Genomic DNA, 10942 nt, shown 5'->3' with positions numbered 1-10942 from the left:
CACATGCGCGCCCATTATCATGACACTTGACAGCTGCATAATGTTTAGAAATAAGAAAATATTGTATCAAACAATAAATAAAATATATTTTGATTTAATATTTATCTAAACTCAAAATATGTACAGAAAAATTAATTAATCGTGCATTGTATCATTATCGAATGAGTTTTTATGTATTTTAGAACAGCTGATTACTTGTCAAGTTTAAAACGTCATTTGTCAAAAACGCTTACCTATTTTGGTTTCGAATTTTGAAAATTAGCTATATTTATTTTAAAGCAAATGTTTATATACAACACAGAGCAAGTATATACAAAGCAATGGCATTTTGCCTAAAAGTTAAATAATCTTTATTATTTGCATGTCAACTGTATAAACTATCAAATACATTTAAATTGACTTTCATATTATAAATTTAGCAACTGCAAATATGATCCGTAGATTTTACAATACTTCTTGTGTTTTATACAGTACTAAAAAGCAAGGGATGAAATTATGTAAAATGTTAAATCCGAAAGGTAAACGGTAAGTGATTGCAAGAACAAAGAACTCTATACAGTCGCATAAAAAGACAACTAACGAGGTTATGTTTTCAGGCAATGGTATCCTTCGCAGTCAATAGATATGAATATGCTACCTAGTCTTAAAAGTCTTACAAAAACAACAAAAGAACCCGATAATCGAGGTGTTCGCAGAATGGCTGTGTTGAACAAGCTATTTATGAAGCATATCACTGATATTATGTCTACTGGTACAGTTTCTATGGATATTGTGGGTCGCGGAATTGAAATATCAAAGGTACAAAATGTATACTATGTAAGGCTAACATTTTATTTATTTGTATCAGTTTTAACACAGTATAATATGTAACAATACTAAATTCATACCTAACTATTAATTGTTACATATTTTATAAGTTAGACATAGGTACCTACATGAAAAATAATATTCACACTTTACACTATTGCAAAAACACCATTATTAAATACCTGTATGTATACTATACTCTGTCTTTTTCACATATTAACCCATTGACCACCAAGCGGCCCAATGAGACCACGACACAATAGATTTTCTATTGTGTCTGTGGACTGTGATTCCGGGGGCTGAGGCATTAAATAATATTTACAATATTTTTTTCACAGGTGCAAGTGACACCAGATTTCAACACAGTCAATGTGTTCTGGGTGTGTAAAAGCAACTCAACTGATGTGGAGACAGAAAGGGTTCTAAAGAACACAGCTGGTCCTCTCCGACATGAATTATCTACATTACGACTTATGGGAGAAATACCATATATTTGTTTTGTTAAGGGTAAGGGCTGTTTAGGGTTTGCTTAAGTTTAAACTCATATTTTTGATTTTGATTCTTAAATAAATTTAAATTAATACATAATTGGTGTATGCTAAAAATAATTAGATTAAGTCAATCATACTGTAATCTATGAATATATAAAAATGAAACCCATTTAGCGTTCGACGGCATCACGTGTGAACGGCTGAACCGATTTCGATAGTTCTTTTTTTATTGTAGTCCTTGAAATACGAGGATGGTTCGTAATGAAAACGTACCGTAACGTAAAATATGTACCACGGGCGAAGCCGGGGTGGACCGCTAGTCTTACATAAAAAAGGGTTAAAAAAATCCTTTATTTCAAAATGTATACTCACGTAAAGTCAAATGCAACTTAATACTCATTCCATTCCATTATAAGTATGAATATTATTCTAGATAAGCAAGAAGCACGAATTGTAGACCTGGATCGGCGCCTAGCTCAAGCTGATTATGGCGACGATTACACTCCCACGGATGTCGGACAAATCCTTAAGTCGGAATTTACATTAGATATAAAACTACCTCCTGATGTGAAGGTAAGGATATATAGATTATCTAAGACTAGCTGCTCCCCGCGGTTTCGCCCCCGTGGCTGAGGAGTGGTCCTGTTGGTCGTCGATAAATAAGCTATCTAACACCGAAAGAATTTTTCAAATCGTACCAGTAGTTCCCGAGATTAGGGTGTTCAAACAAACAAACGAACTCTTCAGCTTTATAATATTAGTATAAAGACAGTATAGATATATTTTTTCATAATGCATGTATATATTTCATTTTTTAGGAGAAAGGAGTTGTGTTTGAAATCTATTTTAAGGACTTGTCGAAAATTTTTGTGCAGTATGTTTTTACAGTTCTTCAGGAACTTTCTATTGATATGCTAGCAGCTAGTGAAAGTTACTATGTTGTCAGCAAGATCATGCAGACAGCCAGACATACGTTTTCGTAACTTTGTTATTTTGTAGGCGGCTATTAAAAAAATGGAAGATGAACAGGAAATTGTCGATGATCCCATACCAGATATGACGAATAGTATTTACGGGCTTGATCACACGAAAATAATGAACAGGTAATATTCATTAGATAGCATTGTTTTGAATAAAAGAAAATCTTTCAGTTTTTTGTGTTTTTGAAGTGAAACTTCATTATCGGGGTTGGAAAAAAATGTAGTGTATCATTTTTTCGTTATGCGTGACGTTTTTCCGTTACGCGCCATCTTTTTCCTATCCCTACCACGCGTGATTCGACGTATTTCTGTAAAGTTGCATATAGTAAATTATTTTTTGAAAAATAAGGTCATAAAGAAGTTTCACTTCTTATGTGTGTACCTACACTAGTACACGCACACATTTTTTAATTTATGTTTGTATTGCTTTTATTACCTAATCAACTTTTGATTTTATTTTATTAACAGTAAGATATTTAAACACTGATTAATAATTAAAAAAAAAAATACATATATCATCAGCTTCTAGCCAATGGAAGTAGAGCAAATAAAAACATCAGTTTTTTATACTACTTCAGCTCCATAATAGATCATTTTAAATATCACAGTCGTAATTTTAAATTAAAAAAATACTTATAGACTCCTAGCAGCTAGAAAAAGGACATCGGACGCGTGGGCCAACTTAGACTCAGACTCGCCTGTGATATCCTACAGGAAATCAGAAGAGACATCTTCTAATGTAGATCTCAAGAAACAGAAGCAAGATTTAGCCGAATTTCTGCTTAAACGACAGGTAAATATAATTTCTTTGATTGTTAAATATAAATCTCTACATAGTATAAAACAAAATCGCTTTCTCTGTCCCTATATCCCTTTAAACGCAATGCAACAGAATTTGATGCGGTTTTTTTTAATAGATAGGATTATTCTCGAGGAAGGTTTTAGTATCTAATTTTTTAGATAAAGCGGGCGAAGCCGCGGGCGGAATGCTAGTATGGTGATATAGTCGGCTGTAAAATAGTATGAAAAAAAACCGTGATATTAACTACTGAATAGTTACAGATTTATTCAGAGTAACATTTTTTCTTCCAAAAGACTCTGAAATTATCGTCAGTAAGGAAAACATTTCTGAAGCACTAACGTTTTACTTTTTGATGGCAGGATGATGGAATACAATTTTTTTGTAAAAATATTTTAATCATTTACTAAAATAAAAATAAAAAAATCACGGTCATATCTTATTTAAGTACGCACATATACATCTCAAGCCAACTTCCAAACATGTTTATTTGAATGTATGTACTATGTATTACAAGTTAAAAAAAAATTACGTATCCAACTAAAAGACAGTAACCCATTATATTAAAACATTGTAGAATATAAGAAACCCGAAGAAAACATACGAAGCATCCTCATTATCGAGTTATCACGCAATAAAATGCATTTTATTGGCATTATGTTTACATATCGACCTCAATATGAAAATATATTATGTCCTGATTATTACGGAAAGCATTCCAAACTACTGATAATGTTGAACTTTTCAAGGCTGAATCACGTCAAAGGGTTTTTTTATTTTTTATCTTATCAGCCTGCATTTTTTGCAAAAAATTTAAACGTGGATCTTATTATCCGCAACCTTTTATAGTACGCAATGTTTAAGCATACGAATAAGACGCAAACGATATTGAAATGGTGTTTGTCGTAATTGGTACCCTCATAAAAATATATTTTACTAGCGGTCCGCCCCGGCTTCGCCCGTGGTACATATTTCGCAATAAAAGGTAGCCTATGTTCTTTCTCAGGGTCTAAAGATTGTCTGTGCCAAATTTCATCAAAATCGGTCCAGTAGTTTATGCGTGAAACCATACATACATACATACATAGGTACATAATTACAAACCTTTCCTCTTTATAATATTAGTATAGATGACGATATTATTTTGCATCATTGATTCGATTATAGTTTTATATTCCATAGATTGTTCTTGTAATATTTTTTCCAGGAAATAATTTTATGAATTGTGGTAAGAACGTTTTACTAGTTCGTACTATCAGCGAATGGATGCGTTTCTTTGTAAATGCACAAAATATAATAGGATTAAAGCTTTTATCTGTTTTAAGAATTACATATTCTTTCAATGCGGAATTAGTGGGAATTTATGTTATAATATTCCAATATAATAGTATAGATAAGACCGCATACAAACGTAATAACCGTGACAATAGAAATACTAGTAAATGAAATATGAATCACTCAAATGAATCATGTTTTGTAAGTGCTATAGAAAATATGAATAGAGTTCGCCTAGTTTATTATTATTAAATAAAAGGATAATAAAAATAACTACTTATGAAAAGGAATGAGCGCTGAAAGCCTCCAGCTAAATGAATTTATTCCAATCTGGGTCGTCTTGCTCAGAGTATGCCGTACTATTGGTGTTATTTTTTCATTTTTTGCGCAAAATATGAAGTCACTGAATTTAGTTGCTATTTATAAATGAAATGTTAATTTTAATAAATCGCCTAGCCTGTTTACATATTTTGAAAAATGATGTAATTTTGAAGATTATCATTATTGAATTGCATTGCTCCTTATAATTATGCCTTGCCTTATTTCTCAAAGGAATTAATTTCTATTCCCATAGAAAAAATAACAGATTGATGATGAAGAACAAAATAAACGAATTATCGTTTATAATGTTCTCCCTCTATTATATTTTTTATTGTTTTTTTTTTGGCAATGATATTGAATTAGTTCTTTGTTATATAAAATTGAACAAAACGTTACTCCCAAACGCAATTGAAGGTACGAAAAATCGTAACATTTTTACGATATTCCAAGTTAAGCAATCAGCATTCCTGCGAGATGAGGGAATTTAAGAAGACGAAGGGAATCTGAGATAAATATAGGTTTAAGTTTTTTTGTGTTTATTATTTTTAGATATTTTATGATTGTAAAAATAATGATTCATACCTATTTATCAATTAAAATGAGATTTTTGATGTAGACTGCGTTGTGTTAAAATTAGATATTTACAAAAAAGCCTTCACCTACTTCAATATGTCATTTATTTATGAAAATCCCTGGGCATATCATTTTTAATTTAAATAAGTTTAAATTGTTATAATTTTTTTTTTATTAATTTTATATTCAATTAGTTTTTTAATACTAAGCTATGGTTTCAACGTCTTTTACACTTTCAGATTCTACAAAACAAACTTCACAAAAAATCAAAGGAACGGGACGTGACGACCCCGATATACGACCAATACGACGTCGAGGAACGACCCGAAGATATCAAAGAGTTCTGCGACGACTATAGAGACGATTACGATATCGAAGTGTATGGAAATACGAATAGCTTACAGAGAAATGTAGCGGATGAAAAAGTATAGACACCACACGATAAGTCGTCGAGTGTAAATTTTAGTGAATATGAAATTTTCGATAGTTATGTAAATATAATTTTAGAATAATAAAATATGGAAATATTTAAAGTTTTTTTAATTATACATGATATCCATACGTTCGTACACCTGAAACGATAAGGTTGAACCAAGATTATCCTGTCCATAATTTTTATTCTTGCCACAAGCTCTGACTGTTCTAATGAAAGTACTAAAGCAACATATTATTTGGTAAAAGTTTACAAATACATATATACTATTCATTACTTAAAATTACTGTAATACTCTGAAAATGTTAAAAGATACGTTCATACGTAGGTTCATAGGTTGTATTTCCCCTCGCTATAAACTCCTGAAACACTGCAAAGTAAAATATTTCTATTTCAAACAACTGTAATTAAAATGTTTCCAAAGTCCTACGTGTAGGAAACGTATCTCGCTTTTATTGTTGTCCCAATTAATCTGCCCTTTTAGGTTTTCACGACCTACTTTAAAGCCTACACGCAAATTAAATTTTATGCCTGTTTCTTTTGTGTAGTGAGTTCTATTTTCAATTCAGAGGAAAATTTACGTGGATTTCTCCATTGAACATTAAACCTTTTCAAAGGGACTATTTACCAAATTGTAGAAATGTACATACTTTTTTAATGACTAAACTTCGTAAGTTCTGATATGCGCCTATTACAAGTTAAAAATCTTGATTCCGATACTAATAAAAATAGGACACGCAACTTTGCATGTTCAACTTCAAATAGAAAAGTCTAGGCTAAAAGGCGTAGAATATCGTTTAGTCAGGAACTCATTGTGGACTTCCCAGCCGTATCTGCGATCGATAGCAATCTGGGTCTGCTAGCGAGACTTTTTTTATTGATTTTTCCGATATCAAGTCTATGGGCAAGCGAGCTACGTGCTTTCTGAATAATGAAGACATACTTCTTAAGACACACTCGACTTTTATTATTTGATGTTACGTGCCATATTACTTGCTGACAATGGTTCAATAACTAACCTACTGACGTTTTTACTATAAATATAAATTGATTCCGTAAAAAGATTTACAATAGCTAGTACAGAGTGCCCGTATTCACTTAGTGAGGTGACGAATAAAGACAAATTGGTTTAAGTAACGACGGAGAAATGTGGGGGCCGAATAATGCTTTATCGAATGAAACTAATCTTGTAATGGCCACGCTCGTGATTGATACTAAATTAGATGTCTATGGGTATTTGAAAGGGAATTTTTTCCGAGATTCTTTACGTAAAAAAATCCCCTTATTTTGTTTCTTTTGTTATAACTAATCACGGATTTTTTTATCGTATAGGTACCTACCTATATTGTGTTGATATTTATTTTGGAATTCAGTAAAATGTAAGAACGGTAAAAGTAGCTTTTTCAGTTATGGTCGGATCGCTTCAGGATCAAAAGCTGTACTTAAATTTCATATTCACTATATTATGGTAAATACTTTGAATATGTAGGTAGTTGTATGTAGGTACCTATGTCCTATATAGGCACAGCATGGAAGAGGGAGGTTCCTGAGCGCTAAGTAAAATGAACTCATGAGCGCTATTCTCATAATGGAACATCCTACGTTAGGTACCTACATAAGTATGTAGTGTCTATTACATAGCATTATAGTATCTGTGCTACTTCCTATATACATAGGTATATGTATATAGATTATGGGTACTCTTTTAATTATACTAAAGGAATAAAATTGGACAATGCCTATGAAAGCAGAAGCTCTTTAAATATCTTGAATATTCAATTTCTAAATATCGTGATGTAAAATGAGAAATAAGATGTCTATATTGAAAGACAATTTGAAAGGAAATTATTAGATAAATCTCTATAGAAACAGCATTTCTATTAAAATTTATTAGCAGTATTAGAATTGAAAAGAGCTTTAATAAGATCGTTCACTGAACTGATATTTTCACATATTTTGTAAGGCTATTTCTTTTGTTAGGGGAAATTTTTAATTTAGGAATTTATTTATCTATAGTTCGCTAATATAGCGCTCGCGCTTATGCATATTCTTCTGAGTTTATAATAGTTAATTAGATCCATGTTAGATCATTCATTATGCCAATTTAGACCTTATTAGTAAAACTACGTACAATTGAGCGACGTAGGGTACCTAATATTTCAAACATAGGTATACCAATATTGCGGATACTTTTCAATCGAGGATTTAAATTTAATTCCGTTTAACACGTTAGTTAGCATTTATAATGTACCTAACTATATGTAAGTTTCTAGACTCTAGAGGTATATAACTCCGTAGAGAAACGACGCGACGCGACGGCATCATTTTTCTTACAAGTTACAACAGAGATGTTGATTCTGTTGTAATGTAGTATGTGGGAATTAATAAGGATAATTTATAAGACCTAGGCTTGGGATATTTGTTTTCACATAATGACGATAACAATTCCAATAACTCAGGGTGGTAAATGGGAGGATAATATATTGAATTATGGTAATAATTAATAATCCATATGATTAAGTTGCATCACGTACATCATTACATATAAGTATGTATTTTTCTATACGCGTTGCCACTTTGAAAATAAAGGATTATGAGCAGGATGAGCGCTATACGGCACTCGCAGTAACTATCTTTTAAATTGCAAATCATTATGGCATGAACTATGCTTTGTTATTAGCAAAGCTGCAGCAGCATATTTGATAAAGATGTTTATTTACGTAAGATAATTTGAAACACAGGTCTGACTTTTGGTGTGTGTCTGTGTTTGTGTCTATGTACTTTTTACCTAAGTACTTATTGTTCATGGTTCATGTAGTTCTTTATTTTATCAAAACATATTTTGAATCATCATTTTTTTTTCATAAAATTTATTTCATTCCTTTTATGATAACGCGAACGACTTTGGCTATGTTGGATTATATTTTATGCAGGCCAAATATTATAATTCAGAGTTTTTGCTCGGACTAACAGCACCGTCTATTTCGTTTCATAAAAATTAATTAAGGCACACTAGACTAATAAAAATTTACCTTCTTTCATACCTATATACCTACATTTTTATATAATATTACAAACACACTTTTCCTTTTTTTTGTTTAATATGTACCTACCTGTGGTACCTACGTACCTAGTAGAGTTGACTTTGATGTATTTGCGAATTGCGAGAGAATACGTTAATATAATTTGGAGCGTATTCCAGGGGCGGCAGGGTTTTAAGGGCGCCAAATTATTGAATAAATGAAATTAATTAATGAATTAAATGCTTTGTTGATTCGAAAATCTCTGGAAATTATTGCAAATTTTTTAAATTATATTCTCCTCTCCGAATCAAAATTGAGTCCCTATCAACTTGAGTTATAGCTGTTCAATAAAGAAACAATCAGAACATTGATTGAGTGAAAAAAGGAAAAGAATTATCCCAGAGAAGCAAGCGTGTCTCTTGACACTTGACATTAGACGATGGGTAAAGAGACATTTTTTTTTTATATATGGTGTTTCTCAATGTTAGCCAGAAGGGCTTCTACATTTTAACGCGGACGCGGGGGTGAACTGAAGGTTCACCCTGGTAGCGACATGCACAAGGGCGTCCCCCCTTGACGGGGACCACGAACCTCGGCTTGAGCTGTCGCTTGAGTGGAGGAGGCCAGAAGGGCCCTAATCGGACGGGGACTGGGTAAAGAGACGTACGAGTTCGGGTTTTTATACCCGGCGCGGCCTAAGATGATCCCTATGACACTGACAGTTATTCTCAAGAGACAAACTTGTAATGGCGTCACCATTAAGTTAGAAACGTATTGGAGGCGTCTAAAAATGGCATTTATTAATTTTTACGTAGCTTTATGCCATTGCAATGATATTCCGTTGGAATTATAACAATTATAAACATTTACGAGAAATTATATCAATCTGACTTTACGTTTACGTCCTTCAAAACTTACATCGTTGGCATTTATCGACTAGTGTGGAAAGTATCGATAAACAAATTTCGATAATGGAAACGAGTTCACATTTTTTCCATGCTTAAGCTATAGTTCATTCACTATTGAATGGAACAGAAGATCGCAGCATAATTAATTAATTAATTACCGTTCGCGTTAATTTACTTACCTATGATAATATAAGTTTTTTAGAAAAATTAAATGGGGGATTCCTATTTCATGATAAAATAATATACACTGTGTTAAACGGGTTAAAATTACGAGAAAATGATGAGGTACATTTTTATGTTTTGGAAAACTTTCGTTTTACTTACCGTTTCGTTTACATAATAGACGTTAAAAATTCATTTTATAATATTTGTAAAAACATGTTTACCGACGTGGCTGAATACAAACCACACCTTTGCCTATAAAATAGTAAAGTATCGACACGATCCATCATACGAGCAATCACTAAGACGAACTGTCATAGGGATCATCTTAGGCCGCGCCGGGTATAATTTTTATATTCAATATCACAGTTTTTAGGTATTAAGTGATTTTCCCATAATGAAACTTATAATATATGTATTTGTTTTTTTTACGCATTGTTTGAAGATTTAATGTTTAAGGTGGATTTTACCTATTCGTTAAGACAAAAATATCAATATGAGCAGTCGATGATTATTACCATTAATAGTTGAGACTGCTTGTTTTTCTGCAGCGGCTGAATGCGCCGACATTACAGTATTACAATCCGACATTGTATGCATAAAGTGTAGGTATAAAATGTGCTTGCATTATGTTTGATAAGTTTAAATCGCTTTTATTTTTTTAATTAAGGTCACGTTGATAGTTAACAGCCGCACCACTGCGCAAACAATGTTATGTTATCAACATAAGAGAAGGTCATAATCGATGCACAGTAAATGCATCATCATGTTTACTCGATACTGCATTAAATTTTGTAAATAGGAAATTACAATTTTAGGTAAAAATAACATTGACTCCATCTCGCCATTGCAAAACCTGCCGTAATATTCAACAAGTCGCAACATTGTCGGAAATGCTACTCAAACTATGCGATTAGTAAAGTTATTATTATTCTCAATCCAGGTCTAGGTTCGGCTGTACTGGGACTATTAACATAACAAACGATATTGTACAAATATCGTATCATTTTCTGTAGCGCCCTTGTAACGGCGATCCCGTTGCCAAGTCACGTTTGGGTTTAATTACGCACTTCTTCGAGAGTCGGGGCTAGGATTCGCGGCTATGGGTTTTCGTTGGCCACGGTGTAATAAAGTTAATCCAGGTCCTGTGTAGTGCAATATAGGAGGGGT

General features: G+C 32.4%; 1 protein-coding gene across 2 annotated transcripts; it reads left to right on the top strand.

The window, feature by feature from the left end:
• Positions 1-304: 304 nt before the first annotated feature.
• LOC123699221 (putative ribosome-binding factor A, mitochondrial) lies at positions 305-5773 on the top strand. 2 transcript variants are annotated; one of them, XM_045646117.1, is made up of 7 exons: positions 305-525; positions 597-798; positions 1146-1314; positions 1732-1871; positions 2298-2401; positions 2918-3071; positions 5486-5773. In XM_045646117.1, exons 1-7 carry the CDS (start codon positions 431-433, stop codon positions 5675-5677), a joined length of 1056 nt encoding a protein of 351 aa, XP_045502073.1. In that variant the 5' UTR covers positions 305-430; the 3' UTR covers positions 5678-5773. The 2 variants fall into 2 exon arrangements, with proteins under 2 accessions (XP_045502073.1, XP_045502074.1); XM_045646118.1 differs by having other exon boundaries at positions 407-518.
• Positions 5774-10942: the final 5169 nt, after the last annotated feature.

The sequence above is a fragment of the Colias croceus genome, chromosome 17 (assembly GCF_905220415.1).
Source record: "Colias croceus chromosome 17, ilColCroc2.1".
Lineage (NCBI taxonomy): Eukaryota > Metazoa > Arthropoda > Insecta > Lepidoptera > Pieridae > Colias > Colias croceus.
The sequence above is the reverse complement of the archived record's forward strand: the minus strand, read 5'-3'. Positions and strand labels throughout refer to the sequence as shown.